The 21,421-nt window shown below is 28.6% G+C and overlaps 1 protein-coding gene across 1 annotated transcript; it reads right to left on the bottom strand.

Moving 5' to 3' along the window:
• Nucleotides 1-1,000: 1,000 nt before the first annotated feature.
• Nucleotides 1,001-2,663, bottom strand: LOC140892245 (uncharacterized). Its single transcript, XM_073301076.1, has 3 exons — nt 2,433-2,663; nt 2,094-2,223; nt 1,001-1,725 (listed from the first exon to the last, which is right to left on the bottom strand). The coding sequence occupies exons 1-3, from the start codon at nt 2,566-2,568 to the stop codon at nt 1,038-1,040; spliced, it is 954 nt and encodes a 317-aa protein (XP_073157177.1). The 5' UTR covers nt 2,569-2,663; the 3' UTR covers nt 1,001-1,037.
• Nucleotides 2,664-21,421: the final 18,758 nt, after the last annotated feature.

The raw sequence follows: 21,421 nt of genomic DNA, 5'->3' as shown, positions 1-21,421 counted from the left end.
TTTTTTGAACTAGAAATTGCATTTTCAATCTTATATTTTTATTTATTTATTTACAATTTTGGTTTCTATGTTGTATTTCAATCTTAGTGTTTTTTAGTCTTTTCCGTTGGGAGTAGTATAATGTAGTACTAGTGTACTACTGCTGCACACATTAGAGTCACACACGAGAAAATAACTAAACTTGAAAAAAAAAACACATATATAATAAACTAAATCAGAAATTTGAAAAATAGAGAGCACCAAAACTATGAAAATATAAAACACAGGATCAAATATGCAAATTTCCCTAAGAAAGTATCTAAATTGATCCTCGACAGGGACTTTAGAAATAAATTATGTTTTCATGCATCTCAATCATTAAAATAAACAATTCATGGCGGTGTTAAATTATAGGAACGATTGTCGGAGAACTAAGATTAGAATTAGCATCAACCGATATAAAATAACTAGTGAGATAATAATTGTTGTAATAAATAAATAACAGGGATTCAAATTACCACATAGTCCAAATGCATTGAAAGCTTAATTTCCATGTTTGTTTTTTTAAAAATAAACTAATAAAGTTCTCTCCATGTTTTAATAATCATGTATTCACGGAAAACTATATGTAAAGAATAACATTATCTTTCGTGTTATTTGGCAGAAAATGATGATTGCCCCTCGTGGTGGAGCCAAGTCTCTTAATTATAATTCTTGCACGGATTTTCATATTTGTAAGATATTATATATATACACATCAATCTCAAGCACAAAAAAATAGCATAATGTTTTCTTTAATTTTCACATTTAGTTTCAATTAAAATGTAAAGTAACACATCACATCCCTATAATTATAAACTATACAGTGTAAGTTCGAACTATTATCGGTGTATCAAAAATTATAGTAGGTTGCAATATAATACTGTAAGTCAAATAATTTAAATTGTATGTTTCAATTGCACAATTATTATAGCCGACGAATATGAACATAGAAATTTTTTTAAATAAATAAATTTAAAAATTAAACAAGAAGAAATTCAAATGAGATTAATATTTGGTCAGTAATACAACAACACTTGCTCTTCTGTCTTGATTCCATCCACAAATAAATTAACATTATCACTGCAAACATTACTGTTACTGCTAATCAGCTGCTTAATCTCCTCCATAGTACTGTAATCCAAAGGGTTCTCAAGATCAGCACCAAATCCACCAGGATTACTAATCAAGAATTTCTGGTCACCTTCATCGAACCCATTATTGTACAAATATTTCTGCAGATTCAAATTTTCGCCATTGGAGCAGCTTCCATCAGATGAAGTGCTGCAGCTAGCTTCCCCTCCGAACATGATATAGTTGGTACTGGTAGCATTAGTGTTGTAATTTTTCACTTCATGAATATCATACTGCGTTGAGCCCAAGATTAACCCATGATTCTGAGCTTGGAATACTGAATGGGTGGAAGGATTTGAAGATATGGGATGATCGGTAGCAGTGGAGAAAACCCTAATATCTTCGGAGATATTGGTGGGATATGTTGTGTTGTTGGCGTATTCAAATGGGGTGTGGAGAGATGGATATGAAGAAGAGATTGAAGGGTTTAGTGGGATGAGATTGTTGTTTATTTTGGATGATAATTGGTAGGATTTGGATACCCCCAAGATTTTCTTCTTGAGCTTCGTGTTCCAGTAGTTCTTGATGTCGTTGTCTGTTCTTCCTGGCAATTGAGCTGCTATTATTGACCATCTGCATGATGATCAATCAAACGAATCCATGATGATCAAGAACCCTAAATTAAAGTCCAAGATATATGTATATGGAAAGTCGAAATTCGACGTCGAGTTTGACACCGCTAGATTTACGAAAACTCATCGTCAAGTTATATCCCACTCATGCGGGCAGTGTTTGAGTGAGCTTTTGAGAAAGAACTTTTATCTCGACTTTTAATTAACAAAATTTTCGAGTTTTTAAGAAGCAATTATAACCTTTTCCTTAACAAAACTCGAAATTTTGTTAAGGAAAAGTTGAGACGTTCTTCGTAGATGCTTTGTCAAACACTGACTATCTAATTACTTTATGCGGAAAGTTTAGAGTGATCGATCGAGTGGATCTACCTGCTTCCAATGCTAGCAAAAAGGCTGCAAATGACTCGATCTTCATCATCTGAGAATTCTCCATGTTTGATATTAGGTCTGAGATAGTTCAGCCACCTCAGTCTACAACTTTTTCCACATCTTCTGAGATCTAATTAATCAGCAAAATTAGCGAAATCATATTAATTAAAAAAAAAACCCCAAAAAAGACCAAGAAACCAATGAAATGAAACTCACATGCTAACTCTCGAACCTAGCAAGAATCTAACTTTTTTCAAAATATCAACAAAACATGATATATGCTCCACTTTTCGACTATTTTTTTGTTCGAAAAAAGCCGAAACACATACAGATACATACCAGCTTTGTGAGGGAGAGCAATCCAGTTGCCTCCAGTGCCATGTTTCTCTATGTATTCCTTGAGTTTTGCGTCTTCTTCAGGCGACCATGGACCTTTCTTCACATTTGCTTTATCACAACATGGAGCTCTTCCCATTTTTATTTTATTTTTTATTTTTGAAAATGAAATCGAAAGGTGTTTTCACTTTGGAGAAAAAGTCTCGATGCTTTTAGAAGATGGATTTGTGTGTGTTGGAAGACTTGTTCTTTGTTCTTTGTACAACATGGTGTATTATATTTATATATGTATATATATATATAATAAACTGTACGTATATATAAATAGAAGTATCTACTAATGGAGATAGAGATATGCACAAGTCAAAGTACGTACACTAATTTCAATTATCAATTTGTCTAATCTTATCTAATCCCAACTTTAGTCATTAGCTGATACAATAATTTCCCCCCAATTATTTATTCATCCACTCCATCCATGTGATATTTTTTTAATCATTAAACTAAAATATGTTATTTATTGATATACATGCATATTCACGCCATACATGCATATTATTATAGAGGGAACATTATATTTTTTTGTCTCGTATGTTTGTCATTTTACGATTTCGATATTTTATGTTGTCAGATTTTAATTTTAATCCGCTATCTTTGTTATTTTGGCAATTTTAATTCTTTTTTGACGTGGCGCTGATGTGGCACTACTGCAGCTGATGTGGAGCTGACGTGTATATTGCCGCATAAGCATTTTCGATGAAAAATGATTAAATTCGCGAAAAATTGAAACATGCAAGACTAAAACTGAATCTAAAAACATACAAGACACCAAAATCACAAAGTGACCAAATTATCGAACCAAATTTGCAATTTTTCTTATTATATATATGTACGTGTTGTGTGTTTAATATTTAAGTTACATATAATTAAGATTAAATTAATAAATATTGTTTGTAGAGAGCAATTTGAAATACTTTTATATGCAAGACCCGTTAATCTATATATATAAATGAAAAGTTGTAGTGTAAAGAGTTGAGAAATTTAATGCAAATTGAATAAATAAATTAATTGGAAGAAGTTTCTTCGTCTGTGAAAACATTAAAATATCAGAGAAATAGCTGCCAAAGGCTCAGCTAATTCGGAGTTCTAAGCAGCCGAGCTTAATAGTAATCTACAAAATAGATCTTAGTTATACTCAAAATATGAAATTTGGTATCAGATCGAATTAGGGTACATTAAAAGGTGCGTAAAACTAGTCTAATTAATAACATAAAAAACTAAAATCACAACACATCAAACATATATACATGATCAAATTTGCAATTAGCTCGAGCTCAATCTTAATAATACTTACCTTGATCAAGCTATATACCCCATTTTGATACTTAAGACAGATACACTTGCAGGTCCAATCATTCGACTGTTTAATTATTAATTAATATAAATTATAAAGTTATTTTATGATAATAACATGCATGTTCCACATATAGTATTAAAATTTATTATAATGATTAATTCTGGACTGTCAAATAGTAATGGCATGTATTTTTATAAAAAGTTTGACCTCTGTTCGATATGCTATCAACATAATTGCTTAATTAATTTGTTTGGTTTGTCCCCTTCTCAACGAAATTACCTTGTGGATACATCGAATACCAATAATTTTACTTGTATTTTGTGGTTCAGATTTCTCAAGCGTCACTCCCAAATAATTTCAATAGAGACGATTGTTTTATATATATATCGAAAAACATATTGTATTAAATATTTTCACGACGCTAACATTAACATCTCATGGTGTCCAACAAGAGAACACAACATATATATCAAAACTATATGTATACATTATTCAAAATTACTATTAAAACTGTTGTATCTACTCGTTCCATCTAGCTAATTAAAGATAGCTGAATTGGTGTCACATGCAATTCGATTAATTATAAGGAAACTATTTAATTAAATATTAACACCGAAAGGCAAATAAATATATAGTTGAGAAATAATTGGGATCACTCACTTGTTTTATTACTCTAATTAGACTTAAGTACCTATAATTTCATGCTTAAATTGAAGTACTCAAGTCCAATTAATATAACACAATATATTGTAATTAGTCCAATTAGTTTTGCCCTGTACGTTGGACTGTGTCCAAAAGAACATAACAATTTAAAGCAAACCAGATATTTGGTGATGCATGCAAATCATCTGTTGATATTCATCTCCTTTGCACGCACACTGCGTGCACACTAATTCCTGTTCAAAAACAAAAATTATAAAGTTTCTCCAGTATAAGGATACATGATCACAAAGTCCATGTATATATATATATATATATATATAATCTTGTTTCGTGTGCAGGGATTTTGTGTACACCCTGTGATGTTCGCGTGAACATCTGATTTTTTTTTTTAGATATTCGCGCGAACATCCCGCGGTGCACACAAAATCTCTGCACATTGATGTGCAGTGGATCATGACTATATATATATATATAGAGTTTCTTCTACCATGTCCAACTATCATGTCCACCAATGATGTGGCACTATTCTATTGGACCTACAATTTATCACATATTTATCGCATCCAATAAAATAACGCCACATCATTGGTGGACATAATAGGTGGACAGTTATATATATATATATATATATATATATTATATATATATATATATATAATTATATATATATATATATATATAAAAGTTTTGGTACAATAAGTAGTCAAAAAATACTGATCCTAGTCCGATAACTTTCTTTCCTCTCTTCTTATTTTTACGGTCTGGTGATGTGATATTGGATATTATTCACCCATACCACAAAATAAAATACTAAAAGTGAAAAAATCATAAACTTAAAGGTTAAGATCAAATTTTAACTATTTATAGGAATAAATAAAAATAAAAAGACATCAATATCTTATCATAATTAAGAATATTTTTAATTTTTTCATATCCAAATAATAATACACCTTTCGAATTATTGTTTAATATATTAAAAAAAACAGATTTTTTTCTCATACGACGTGATAATTATAAATTTCCCACTAATTTTCTAATTCGGCCGAGTCCAAAAATTAGATAATTATAGCGTTTCTTTTATTTTTTTTCTTCTTAATGAATTGTATAACGGCACTTATGTGTGTGTGTGTATATATATACTTTTATTATTTATTTTGTTCATTAAAATTAGTTTATTTCTTGAAAAGTCACTTACATCTAAATTATGTTTGAGTTCATTGGAATTTGGATGTATCCATACTATTTTTTACTTTTAATTTTTATGTATTATGGTAATAAAAAAATATATGATATATTCCAAAGTGAAATACGTATTTCCATTGCTAATTAATGATTGGAAAAGATGGCCGTCGCTAAACCTATATTACGTATCCCTAAAACATGGGATTTTATAGTGATATTACCAAAAATGCCTTCTAATTACTATTATATATTAAGTTTTTTTTTAAAAAAAATGTGTGTGTGTATGTATAATATTTGAGTAATGCTACATTTACAACGATTTTTGTACAACAAATCTTACAACACAATACAAAAATTAAATATATCAAAATCTCACAATAAATTGAATACAAAATATCGCGATAAAATAGCAAATATCATGATATAAATGTTGTAAATATCGTTGTACACGATATTTGTTGTACCTTTAGCATTATCCATAATATTTATGTATATGTACACATGTATAATATATATGTATATATACACATGCTCAAATTAAAAAAATGTATGTATATGTACACATGCTCAAATTAAAAAAATGTGTGTGTATTTGTATATGTATATGTATATGTATATTACCAAACAACTTTATTTCTTTATACTTTTGGAAGCGCGGATCGGTCGGGTTGTTAAGTTCATAAATCCGGGGAGGGCGTGCTTTACTGCTTATGTTGTCTCATATTCCTCCGATATCAGCCTTATCTTTTTCCTACCGTCCGTCTTGTCCCCAGCAGAGACAATATTACTCGTTAAGATCTGATGTCCTTATTTTGTGGCTCACATAGCTAGCCAGATCAAGCAGCACAATGTTAGCAATTTGTCGACACACTAGAGCTTCCAGGAGATCACCAATCATAGTAGTACTATAATCGTGCACCCTTAATCCAACAGTTTTATTTTTAGTAATTTAAAATTCTTAAAATTGATATCACTAAATTTATCCATTATTGCATTTATACATATGTTTTAAATTATTTACGCAAATACGAATATGTTATAGAGAAGTGATCGTATAAACTGAAACTAAGAAATATATTTTGACACGAAACTGACTAATATTCTCAACAAAGTTGGCGCAAATTAGGTTTCATGATTAATCTCTTGTTGTGTCTTAATCTGTTTGCCAAGGAACCTTTATTTGACAAAATGATTGAAATTAATTAATTAACAATTAAGCTTTCTTCTTAAATTATGGGTATGCTTGCAATATTTTTTAATTAATCAATCAAATTAAAAGGTTAACTAATAGATTTTGACTTTAGAATATAATATATATATATATATATATATAAGTTTGCAAATAGAATCAATTTTAGTTCTCAATATTGTTTTCAGAATTAATTAAGTCTTAGCGATCTGCATCTTTCAATGTTGTCAAAATTAAGTTCTAATTCTCAATCTTTCAAATTTTGGTAAGTTTTTATTAGAGAGGTCATACATATATGGACAATGTCTTGACATACATCTAACGTTCTACATTTATCAATACATGTGGGGTCAATATTTTTTAATGGACCCCGCAAGTATTGATGAACGATCACCCTTAGATCTATCATGGGGGTAATAAGTATCATGAAATATTCCGTGATGATATGGCTCATGTTCGTGTCCGATCATCACCATGTTTAAAAAAGAGCAAAGAAAAAAATAAAGATATATAATAGATTAAAACTAAAATATAACAATATATAAAACTAAGACACTTGTATATATGACCAAAATTACAACTTTTGCAATAAAATATGATCAAGTACTTCATTCAACTCATAGAAAAAGTTAATGCATCGCTATCAAACTAATTTTCGCGACCACTTATGTTGCTAGGCAATAAAACCAATTTAATTTATGTTTATGTATATCAGTATATATATATGCCACAAAAACTAATGAATTTTATTTCATACAAACACAAAATGAATGGATTCAATTGAAGCGAGAGAAAATTATTTATTTAATTAATTTGACTTTTGCCGATTATTAATTAATTTATTTTAATTAATATAGTTTTTAAAAGTAATATTGTTTATTGTACGTATTTTTAATATTTTGATTCCTTCACTATAATTCAACTAACTTGTGTGCCAGCGACTAGTTTAGTTTAATGGGCATCCACCTAAAAGCTTGAAACAAGACAAATTTCTTAGCTTGCATTGACTTGCATCAAAGTAGAGCAAAAGGCTTCATCAATTAATTATTTTACTTGTTTTAAAAATCTTGAGGGTCGGTGACAAATTTGACATTTTTTTGACTAATTTACACTCTCTAGATATTATTCGAAAAAGAATAATTGTATATTCTGCTAGATTTCTTTATTATAACCAGCAGTAAAGAAATTTATCTTTTTAAAAAAATGATATCATTTCGAACAGTAAGCTCTCGGGTGCTCTCCAATCCATCGATCCCCCGTTCCCAACGTTTTCGCACACATGATTCGATGAATCGGCCTTCAAAATCTATGAGCGAAGCATTAATACATTTTTGGATAGTAAGTTAGACGAGACCGAGTGTTTATCATTTTATCATAAATACTAATTTATAACATAAGTCATGCATATGATTCGAAATCTGTGAATATCGTCAAATTAACATCACTGTTTAATCATATTGTTTGTATATATCACACAATGCTCCAGTAATTTAGACAATAATATTAAGGTAGTACTGTTTGCAATTTTTAAAATAAGTGATTATGAATTTATTTTGAAAAAAAATTGTGAAAAAAAAAATCATAAAAATTTATTTTTAGAGGTTTCAAACACTACATAAATATAGGTCGATAATCTATTATACATTCAAAATTTACGGCAGTCAAAAGTTTTAAGATTACTAGTTCCATGGTAAAAAAATTTATACAGAAATTCTATATTGTTTTATTGAAGTAATTTCTCCGAGATATCATAAATTTCATGCTATATGGGGAGAGCCCTTCATTAATTATATTTTCATTTCTCAACAGAAATGATTTTCTAATATTTAATAATATTTACATTTTACTAAAATTAAAATATCCAATTTATTTTTGTTTGAAAGATATATATATTTATGTTTATAAAATAATTATTTGTATACATTTTTATTTATGATTGAAATCTTTACTTCTTCCATTAATTAATTTTCAGTTGTGTCTTCTATTACAACCAAAAACATTCTACGTATTGTAATTTATACGCCCTTATCATGTGCATCCATGCTAATAGTAAAAAGGCCCATTAGGACCCAAAAATTTGAACATAAGCCCATTATTAAGATACGATCCATAGCTTATTTATTTGGGCTTCTTTCAAGGTCGGTTAACTGGTTTGATGCCCAAAATGCTCATAGTTTTTACTTTTGATCAACTTTTCCTAATATTTTTAGTTTCATATACGTATAGTAAATTACATATATATTTACATCCATTTGTGAAAACACAAATTTTTTTATTTATTTACTTCTCTGCCTAGTTAGGTTTATTTTGAGGAACAATTTTTCTAGGAATTATCGAAAAATGGCAGGCGAAATTATTGAAAATACATGGTCAACTGGTATGTTATTGTCATGTTAGATAATTTGTTGAAATGTTTAGTGACACGAAAAAAATTGATGAAAACGTGTGAAAAATGTTACAATTTGTACACTATATAAGCGTGGGAGATATGGTTGGAAATTTTTACGGAAATAATAATAAAACCAGTAATGGTAATAATAACAACAATAATAATAACACTAATAATAATTGTATAAAAAATTATAAATAACAAAATTCACATAAGAAGAAAAACATATATAATGTTGTTTTTTTCTCAAGATAAACAGAGTTGACTACTAAACTGAATACAGATAACGACCCCGTTTGGTTTCAAAAGCTAGATTAGAAAATCATTTTTTTTAAAAAAAAATGTTTTTTTTGTAAACAAGGTGTTTGAGTGACCATTTAAGTGCTTAAAAAATTATTTTTTTAAAGTTAAAATTAGAACTTTTTCAAAAGTTAAAAATTGTAGCTTAAAAAAACATTTTTTTTAAAAAATATCTATCAAATCCAATCAGACCCTATATTTTACTCATAATTGTGATTTCCGGTATTTCACTTATCTTGTCGTATTATTATAATAATAAAAACATTTTAATTAATTGTTTTTCAATTAATTAGTAAAATTTTAGATCAATTTATAATCTAATTTAATTCTCAACAAAATCAAAATTATTATACAAATTAGTTAATTATTTCATGTGATCTCCTTCTCTTTTAGTCATTAGATCATATATATTTTCTTATTTAAAAGGTGTTTGGGTGAGCTTTGAAGCTCTTAAAAACAACTTATAAGCTGTTTTGGAGCTTTTAAGCTCTCCAAAACTGTTTGGTAACTTTTTTTTAAAACAGCTTATAAGCTGTCAAAATAAGCTGTTTGACAGCTTATAAGCTATTTTTTAAAAAGTAGATACACCCCTACTTTTTAAGAAAATATCTTATTTTAATATTTTGTTTCCCATTATTATCCTTTTATATTATCCTTTTATATATTTTTTTCAATTTCATAATATATTCAATTATAGTTTTCTTTATCAATTTGTTATATATATTAAAATAATGTTTTGTTTTCGGTCAAAAAAATAATGTTTTGTTCTATAATTTTTTTATAATTTAAAAAACTAAACTATCGAGATACTATTTTAACATTAAATATTTTAAAAAAAAATCAAAGCATACAATTTTTATATATTAAATATAAAATAATATATATAATTTTAAATAATTTTTTTCTATCATTTTCTTATAATTAAAAAAAAGCTATACTATCAAGATATTATTGAGTAATTTTAAAATAATACATATATTATTTTAAAAAAATTCATAGTGTAAGATTTATATAAATTAAAATATAAAATAGTTTTTATTTAATTTTAACATTTATCATAAAATTTTAAATTTATTTTTGCATATAAATAATATTTACTTCACCTTCATATTATTATACCATTTTGGTAATTTTGACAATAAAAAGATCTTGTAAAGCCAAACGCATCAACATATTTAAGTTGTTTAAAATAAGTTTATTCTAACACTTTAACAGCTTATTTTTAAAATAAGACCTAACAACTTATAAGCTCCTAAAACAGCTTATAAACTCCTACAACTTATAAGCTGTTTTTAATAAGTTTAACCAATGGAAGAGCTTATAAGCTCTTGAAAACAACTTATTAGTTGTTTCAGAGCTTATAAGCTCTTTAAGTTTTGTTTGGCAAATTTTTTATCAAACAACTTAAAAGCTGTCAAAATAAGCTGTTTAACAGCTTATAAGCTGTTTTTAAAAAATTAAAGGGAGGGTACTTTTTTTTAAAAAATATCTTGTTTTAATATTTTACTTCACCATATTATCCTTATATATTTTATTAAATTCTCACAACGCCCTCTGTCCATTTTTTATACATAATTTATCAATTTTTTTTCCTAAATTAAAATTAAAAATATTTTATGTTTTTAATATATGTTTAATATTTATAATAAATTTAAAAATATTTTTAAATGTATGTTACTATTTAAATTATTTTTATAGTATGTTATCCTTTTTGGTAATTTCAACAATACAAAATCTTATTATAGCAAACACATCAACATGTTTAAGTTATTTAAAATAAGTTCATCCAAACACTTTAACAAATTATTTTTAGAATAAGACCTGATAGCTTATAAGCTTCAAAAACAGCTTATAAGCTGTTTTTAATAAGCTTATAAGACTCTTATATCGTATGTCTTTTGCTGTTTGTTATTTAGTCAAATGCCACTTACCTTTAAATTTTGCCATTTATTTTATTTTTTTGTTTTCGTTAAAAACCAGATTGTGCAAATACACAACGGGTGCATCAGAGTAATATTAATATTTATTTATATTAATTAAGTTGAGACACTTATATTAATCAACTTCTAATTGATGATTTCGTGAAGTTTTATTTAACAATGAAATTATATCCTCATTATATAACTTTATTGATCAATTTTTTTGAATTTTCCGAAAATAGCTGTAGTTTCTTTTTACAAATTGCAATATTATCTATATTTTAAAATTCAATCATAATTATATCTATATATGTTGATTAATGAAAAATAATTAATTCAAAAGTAACGAAAATTATCGTTTTTAGATAATTCACTACAAAAAAACTTTGAGTTTAGCCACGGCCAAAACCGTGGCTAAATTAATTTACCCACGGTTTTAGCCACAGTTTTTGAAACCGTGATTAAATCCACCGTTGTTAAATTAAACCGTGGCTAAATTTAACCACGGTTTTATTAAAAGCCGTGGCTAAAATAGCCACGGAATAAAAAAAACCGTGGCTAATTTAGCCACGATTTTTTTAAAAACCGTGGTTGAATTTAGCCACAGAATTAAAAAACCGTTGCTAAATCAGCCACGGTTTTGTATAAAACCGTGGCTAAATTAGCCACGGAATAAAAAAACCGTGGTTAAATTAACCACGGTTTTGTATGGTTTTAATAAAACTGTGGCTGAATTATCCAAACCGTGACTAATTTAGCCACAAAAGATCAAAAAACACAGAAACCAATGAAAACTTCTAAATACCACAACATGACAAGCACTAAAACCTATCTTAATTATATCGTTTAACAAGTAAAAATCTAAATACATAAAAATCTAAATACATAGCTAAAACAACATGAACATAACCATATTACTATATTAATTAACTATTTCCAAAATAAAATAAGAAAACCCATAAAACGAATCCGAAGCTAGATGCAAATAGCACCACAGATGCTCAAAAAACACTTACAACTCGAGTAGGAGAATAAGTGATGATCGTAAACTTGTTGTCGCTGCTCAAGTACTCCTTGTTCAGAAAATCTAATTCCACATGAAAAAAAAAACATAAAAAACGAAAAGAAACAAATACTAAACATTAATAAAAACAAATAACCATGTTTAACGAAGAAATTCAAATTTTAAAGGACTAAAATACTGTTAAGGGGACAAATCCCATAATAACAATATTTAGCACTTACGATTCATTGTGAAAGTTGTCAAGTACACCATCAAAGGGAATAGGTTCCACCAAAAAGTATGTCGATGCATTGATTCAATCATCCAGTAGCTATAACAAAATTAAAACTCAAACAAAGGATAAGTGTAAAGGAATAAATAAATAAATTGATACCCTTTTGGTAGAACTTACAAACATATGTATTGGATAGCATAAACTTGAAACTAAATGAAGCAAACATTTACGCAAGTATTTGTAGAAGCACTATTAATATAAGATAAATTCACGTGAGTTCTCCAATATGAAGATTGTGTTCCCAAACCCCTTATACCAAAGAAAAGCAAATCTCTTTCCACATCTCATGCTTTCTTCCAATCGTCTTATCTCTTTACCCTTGTGGCAAAAAAATTCTCATTAATAATGTACAAGTATGAGCTTCATGGAAAGAAATGAAGTAGAAGATAATTCATGCCCAGTTGCCCACTAAGGTAGTAGATGCCCACAGAGAAAAGCAAAAATATTTCCACATCTCATGGTTCACTACTTGTTCAGATCAACTTTAACAGATGGCATATGCCACCAATTATGTTTATGTTTCGGTAGTTGGGAAAAAACAAGCAGTAGCATTTAGTACTATAGACTTCTACAAAATTAGGAAATTCCAAAACTGAGAGAATGCTACAGTAACATATCACTTTCATGACATTCTTAAAAAAAAAATCAACCACATTCTAAATAAACTTCTTCTGCCGAGATCAATTGTAAAAAATAATTTAATTTCCAACAAGTAGAACAAAAATCAAAAATAATAAGTGAATATCAATAATGAACACAACGTGAAGCTAACTATAAACGAGGAAGGTATCAGAAGGAGAGCCGTCAGACCTTGTGTCGTCTCCGAAGGCGACATTGAGATGTTCAGATCACCCACAACAGAAAGTTTGATGTAATGAACACAATGTGAAGCTAACTATATAGCCTGATTTGTATGATGTAAAGACAAACCAGTATAATAAACATTATACCAATTTGAACACCATGCAAGCATGGAAATTTAAATCTCATTTGTTTTATTTCATCAATAATATCAAAGTTCATGAATTTTCCACTAAGAGCGTGGATACTTCGATCCAAGGAATACCTGAAGTTTCAAAATAATCTCTGCGGAATTCTGCATATACAGCAACCTAGTAGCTCATAAGAATTAAATAAGAATAATTAGGGAATGAAGCTCATATTACAGAAATATTAATACAAAGTGGAAAATTAAAGGCTTGGAAGCAATACCCATACAAACTAATTTAGCTACTTCTACTGCTCAAAGGTGACATTAATAATCGAAGCATCATTTTTTTTTACATGCAACAAACAAAATCCGTAAACCAGCAAAAAATCAAGTGAACCATTAAGTTTGGCTGCGAAACCAAGCACAAAAGGTAGGTGAGGCTTCTCCCGGTTAAATTTTTTATGATACCACGCTCTGTTGCTTCAATATCCATAAAGATACAGATTAAATACATCAAAATGAGATTTCACGTATTAATCGAATAATCCAATCCTGTTTTCCCATTTATTTCATATTAACTCTTATTCTAATTTATAAAATCTGAAAATTACCGAAACTAACTGTAAAAATCAAACTCTTCCAAAAAATCATATTTCATATTAAACAGCACTATAAATGTCCCTTGTTGGAATATAGGACTCCAAAAGTCAAATTACCCATATTGGAAAATAGTTTGACATTACAGAAAATTTCTCATAAATTCTGAAAATAATCTATATAAATTCTAACACATCTAAACATCTAAATAACAGTTCAAACAACTATAAAAATCGAAGAACCTAACTCAATAATTCTGGAATTTCGAAATCAATCCCCATAATTTCTTAAAAGTAGTCAATACCTTCAATCGAGTCTAAAATAATACGTACAAACAATATAATACATAAAATATCAATTACCGAAATTCAATTGAATCAAAATTCCCAAAATTCAAAACCCTAGGTTCGAAATTGTACCTCGAAACAAGTTTCAAACGACCTAAACAACCTTATCCTAGGCTGAAAGGCGGTCGGCTACGGCGAAAGTGAGCGGCTGGGTCACGGCTGCCGATTTTGGTTCGAGCCAGTTACTAGAAAACCTTGCAAATATTGGTATCACTACCTAGCTCTCGTCGCGAGGATTCCGAAACTACGATCCCTTTTGAAAATCGATAACCGACGGCGAAAATACGGTGATTTAAATCGACGGAAAATTTGAAGAAGAAAAGAAAGAAGATGGAAGGGGGATCGAGCGTGTGAGGCGGTGGAATTGATGGGTTTGTGGAGAGAAAAGATATATAGATATATATTTATATTTTATCATAATATAACAATAATAATATTATTATAATTAAATGTGTGTATTCAAAATATTTATTTGTGGTTAAAATTTGACCTCATTTAAGTTATTTCAACTCCTACGTGCTATATAAATCAAATATATATTTTAATATCATATATAAACCTATATTAGAGAAAACTATGTGGACCAATTTATTACAAAAGAAACAAAAAATGTCAAAAACATAATAATAAATGGGAGAGGATACGAGAAGTACATGTGAATGAATATTTAATTCTTAAGTATATTATATGGAAAATATTCATGTTAATTAGAACAAAATGAAAAACTAATATGAGAAATAATTTAAAATATCTTGGGACAAAAATTTAGATTTTTTAAAAAAAATTATATATCTAACAATAAAATATTTTGTTTGTCCTCGTAATATTTTATATGCATCAGTATATTTTTAAAATAATATCACAATATATTATATCTTATATAAATAAAACCAAAGATTTTTTTGTGATGTTAAAATGATGTATTATTTATATTATATCTCAAGTGTTAGTATAGAAGACATAAAAAATATAAGTCAAAATTTTTTCAAAAAAATATAAAAACCAAACTGAAATTTAAAATTTTTAATTTACAAAATATTATCAAAGTTTGGGGAAAATAAAATATTTTTAATATTAAAATAAATATTAAAAAGAATATTTATATATATATATATAGAGCAGCTGATCTAGAAACATGTAGCAGCTGTTCCATCTCACTAGCGCAACTGCGTCCTTCACAAGGCGCAACTGCGCTAGTTCTCTAGCGCAGAAGCGCTATGTCTTTAGCGCTTCTGCGCAATAGAAACTCAATTTAGCGCGGCTGCTTCCGCAGATTCCTCAACCTTCTTTTTTTTGCGCGTCTGCTCCCAGGTTTAATCGCCTTTGCGCATGGGTAAAATTTGGTTACTGATTTTATGCGCATCTGCTCTTATTTTGGCACACCTGCTCTGGCTAATTATTAAAACGTTTTTCCAAAAATCTCAAAAATCAAGAAACTTAAATTCTTGCTAAGTAATTGTAAAATATATGCTAAAAGGAGTTCAAAACCATAAAAATGAATATCAAAAACAATATTTTTCTAAATAAAAATATTTGTTAAAATCGTTGACGAATAGCCACGGTTATTTAAAACTATGGTTACTTTTAGCCACGTTTTTGTAATTTCCCTCTTATTTTTAGCCACAGTTTTAAAAAAATTATGGTTATTCAATCACGGTTTTTAAAAATCGTGGCTAGTTTAACCACGGTTTAAAAAAACCGTGGTTAATTAGGCACGGTTAATTAAAATCATAGCTATTAAACCACGCTTTTGAATAAACTGTGGCTAATTAATCTTTAATTTTTTATTTGTTTATTAAAAAATAAATATATTATTATGGCGGATTTTAATGGGTGTTTTGATGAGTTTTTCTAATAAAATAATTTCAAATTTTAAATTAAATATTAGTATAACTTAAGTAATATTTTAATTATCAAAATAATATTCAATAAATTTTTACATAGTTAAAATTAAAATAATAAATAATATTTTATAATATTCAATATTTATTTAATATTTTTTTTCAAAATATTATCAAGAAAACTAAATATACAAAAATCAGAATTTTAGCTTAAAAAATATTTATTTATTTTTTATCGTATCAATTTATTTATTTACAATTATTTAAAAATTTAGGACTTAATATAATATAATTTATCTAATTCTTCTCGTTGAAATATATAATCTATTTAATCTATCTAATATAATAATATTATGTACAAATAAAAATTTTAATCAAATCACTTTTTACATATAAAATATAACGGGAAGAAATAACAAATACATGTTTTAAAATATTATTTAATTATTTGGTTTAAATATTTTAATTCAACACTTTAAAATAATTATTAATAAATCTAGTCAAATGATATAGTAATTAACATTGGATCCTTACAAGTTTAATTAATGTAAACGGCGAAAATGTGTTAGAATAACATTTTTTATGTTCATAAAATAATAAATACAGTGGAACATTCATTAACAAGATTTTTTACATTTTGATACATGCATTTTCATTGAATAAATTAGGAATAAGAATAATAATAATTTAATGTTTGTAATAATAATTTTGACAATAATTATATAAAATAATTACTTAATAAAAAATAATATATTCGATAAGTATTTTTTTTGAACGACTTGTTTTTTAACCACGGTTTTAAAAAACTGTAGCTAATTTAACCACGGTTTTATTAAAACCGTGATTGATTAACCACGGTTTTATTAAAACCGTGGCTAAAATAAAACCGTGGTTAAATGAAATAACCACAGTTTTTTAAAAACAGTGGTTAAATATATAACCACGGTTTTTATAATAACCGTGGTTAAAAACCGTGGCAAAACTTAGCCACGGAAAAAAACCGTGGTTATTCAACCACGGTAATAAAAACCGTGGCTAAATTTGCGACGGTTTAAAAAAAAATCGTGGTTAATTAATCACGGATTTTTAAAACCGTGTTTAAATTAGCCACGGTTTTAAAAAACCGTGGTAAATAACCACGGTTTTTAAAAACCGTGCTTAAATAACTACGATTTTTTAAAACCGTTGCTATTTAACTACGGTTTTGATAAAACCGTTGGTAAATTAACCACGGTTTTAAAAAAACCGTGGCTAAATAACCAATTTTTTTTGTAGTGATTGGTTTAACCGTGTAAAATGTAAACACACAACACTTATATAAGAACACCAAAAGAACATCAGTAATGTATATTAATTATGATAATATAATTTTATTTGGGTTAGTGCTTGAATCGTGAGTGAGAGATGCACATGCACGACTACGTACTATCTGAGCACTAATTCTCTTCTAATATATAGTATCGAAATTATAGACTAATTAATTTTTTTGGACAACTCGCAAATCACGTAGTCTCGTAAATTAATTGAATGCACGTTTTCACCCAATTATATAAACATACAAATCATAATCAAATAATTTTATAATAATCTATTATATATTAAGAAGTTAGATCTTACAAACTTTCAATATTTCATATACAAAATGTATTTTATTATTAGGGAGAAAATGTATCACTTCCTACCAATTGGATGGAGTTAACATGTCTGGTCCATGAAGTATGCGCTTTGAAAGTGCGCATGCATGTTCAAATTAAACGTGATCTTCAATTATTGCATGCAAAATATTTAAAGATAACGTACGAGTCAATATCATAATTCATAACATTACTTCTTCTTCTTCTTCTTTTTTTGCCCCCGGGTCAAAACAATTTTACAATGAGTTATAAATTTCGGTAACAAAAATATAATATTTTTAATACATGTATATAATTTAAAACACACGATTTTTGCCTTTTTCAAACTAATATAATTAATCATATCTTATTAAGTTTCTGAATCTATGTAATATAACTTTTAAAGCCTATCAGATTTCCAGTTTCCTGAAGTTTACGTGTTTTAAATTAATACGCCAAGTATATATTGACGTTGTTGCCAATTGCCAAAATATCACTTTCTAATTAAATTAGCACGTACTTTGAATTTATTAAATAATTTTCAGTTATGAATTAGAGATAACAATTAACAGCACACACCGAAAAGCGGTACGTAACCCATATATTGTCAAAGAAATACAGGCGCGAGGAATGGTACGGTGGTGACCTTTACCAATTTCATAACTGGTTTCCAAAAAAAAAAAAAAAAGCTCGAGGCGAAGATTAAAATAAGAGTTTTTTACATTAATTTAAAAAGAGAGTTGATATTTGCATTCTATTTTTTTGTTATTTAACATTCTATTTGTGAATAAATTTGCACTATATTCTACAAATGAAGTGGAGTATATGTAATACAAAGTGAAGTGTAGATATCAACTCCCATTTAAAAAATCAAATATACTCAAGCTATATGAAATTATCTTCATATTTTGTTAATATAATTATGAAATTGTCCAAAAAAAATCACATTGAACCACCAAAACTCACAATTTAAATGCTAATTTAATTTAGAAGCAGTTTATTTAACCATTCAAAGATAAATTAAATAAAAATTCCAAATTTCAAAATTAAGTTTTGAAATTCGTACCTTCAATCTATAAATTTTCAATCACGACATGAAATTAACTATAAATATTAAAATCAAACATTAAATCAAAATTAAATTGAACAAATCATAAGTCAAAATTTTACGCACACAGAGGCCGAGAAAAAATTGGTCGAACATCAAGTTATAAAACTCAAGGCTAAGAAAGTCGATGATCAAAGAGAGACAATGAAAAGTGATGGTCGACGAAAAACAACGCCAAACTGAGAGGTGATGAACGGAGCGAATATTGAACATTTTAATTTGGATGATAGCTTTGTTGTTGACAATGCATATGTATTCTTCAATTTTTTTAATAACTATTATAATATAATATTAATTAATTGAACAACATTAATAAATAATATTTATAATATACATAATAATTTTTTTAATAAATTTGGGGCCCCACAAGCATGGGCCCTGCCCGCCCTGGGACATGACCACCCTTGGTTATGTCACATGTGAGAGTAGAATTATAAATTGCATTTAAAATTATAAAATTATTTTAAGTGTACGTACTTTAAAAGATTTTGTTCCAAATAATTATGAAGGAATAAATTTTGTAATTTCAAATCACTTTTTAACATTTTTTTTAATATGTTAGAAGAGGATGACCAAATAGCTGCTATTATTTTATGGAAATTCTTATATGTCACCTTTGTCTTACTCTAAAATCTTCAAAAGCTTTCATGGAGTCTGAGCACTTCTCTAGCATATTATAATAACCCAAGTTGTAATCCAATTTGTATATATAACATTTTACTTTCAAAAATTACCACATTATATTTTTTTTTTTTCATTTTAATAACACAACATTTATGAACGTGTTTTCCCTTCATAAAACTTTACACACACATATGAACACGGGATTTAGAGTTGCGTGTGAATTTCTAGTTTCCGTAGAGAAGACCTCTTCCTCCACCAACTGACGTACAACTGATGCTTCACACAGTACAAGTGCTGAAAGCGATGTTATCCTAACTTCCACAGTTACCAATACAATACCAACCCCAACAAGTTGATCCAACTTTCGATACTCTCATCTCCCAAGTCTCTCTCCACTCGTCTGAGGTTGGTGACTATATATCACCAATTCATTTTCCATGTAAATTTAGTCTAGTTTGGAAAAAAAATTAAAAAAATATATATTATAATATATTTGTGAGACTAGTCGACCAAAATATATCTTCGATAAAAAAAATACTATTTTAGACATAAAAAAACATATTTTTATCGGTCAAGTCGAATAAGAGATTAATCTCACAAAATTGATGTGTGAATGTATATTATTATTTTAATCCTATGATAAACATTTAGAACAAAACCCAAGTTTGTGTATTAAATTTACAGAGACACAAAATAATAAAAATATATTACCTGTGATACCTCGGGAGGTGATTAGCTCAACTCATCGATGACCCTAAGCTCCAAAGACTATTATTTGACAAGCTACGATAGAGATAGGGAGTTCAGCCTCGGCAGCTCGGGAGGTTGGGACCTAAGCCAAGCCCCTTGCTGTAATTCCCAGCTCGGGTCGGGAGCTAAGCTCGGGAGCTCGGCCAAGCTTCCCCACCATAATTCCCAGCTCGGGTCGGGAGCTCAGCTAAGCTTCCCCACCATAATTCCCGGCTCAGGTCGGGAGCTCAGCTAGGGAGCTCAGCTCGGGAGCTCGGCCAGGATCTCTCGCCATAATTCCCAGATCAGTTCGAAAATTTGGGAGCTCAGCTCAGCCCTGAGGGGATTAGGAAGTGAGCTTGGTAGATTTGTTCGGCCACCTTGGTGAGCTAGCTAGGATGTTAGGATCAGTGTTTAAGGTAAGATTCGAGCAAGATCTCAGCCTAGATATTCGGGATTGTGATCCCGGGATTCTAGGGTTCTTGATAAGGAAGATAGGTGTTAAATGCGGAGCTCTCTCCTATAAATACCAGGTTTACCTTCATTATTTGGATCCTAATTCTTCACTCATGTGCACACACTACTCTCTATATTTCGCTATCCTAGCATCTGACTTGAGCGTCGGAGGGGATACGCCGGAACACCTTTCGGCCCCCCTTAACACTCTTGTTCGTGGTTTCAGGTCAGCAGCAGCTCATCTTCTGTTGGAGGAATTTCATCAGCTCACCCAAGGAGATTAATTTATTGAGGTATATCAATTGGCGCCATCCGTGGAAAGTTGAAGTTAAGGCGTAGATATGGCAGGAAGAGGAAGAGGAAGAGGTAGAGGAGGAGGAGTGGGGAATGTGGCGGACATGACTGTGGATTAGCTTAGTCAGTTCATCACTCAAACGTTACAAACGGCC

Source organism: Henckelia pumila, chromosome 3 (assembly GCF_033568475.1).
Source record: "Henckelia pumila isolate YLH828 chromosome 3, ASM3356847v2, whole genome shotgun sequence".
Classification (NCBI taxonomy): Eukaryota; Viridiplantae; Streptophyta; class Magnoliopsida; order Lamiales; family Gesneriaceae; genus Henckelia; species Henckelia pumila.
This window is presented reverse-complemented; position numbering and strand designations above follow the sequence as displayed.

Coding starts and splice junctions, on each gene's coding strand:
- LOC140892245 (XM_073301076.1), bottom strand. CDS start 2,568: ATGGGAAGAGCTCCATGTTGTGATAAAGCAAATGTGAAGAAAGGTCCA. Junction 2,224..2,432: donor TGCTCTCCCTCACAAAGCTG/GTATGTATCTGT, acceptor CTGATTAATTAG/ATCTCAGAAGATGTGGAAAA. Junction 1,726..2,093: donor TTTGCTAGCATTGGAAGCAG/GTAGATCCACTC, acceptor ATCATCATGCAG/ATGGTCAATAATAGCAGCTC.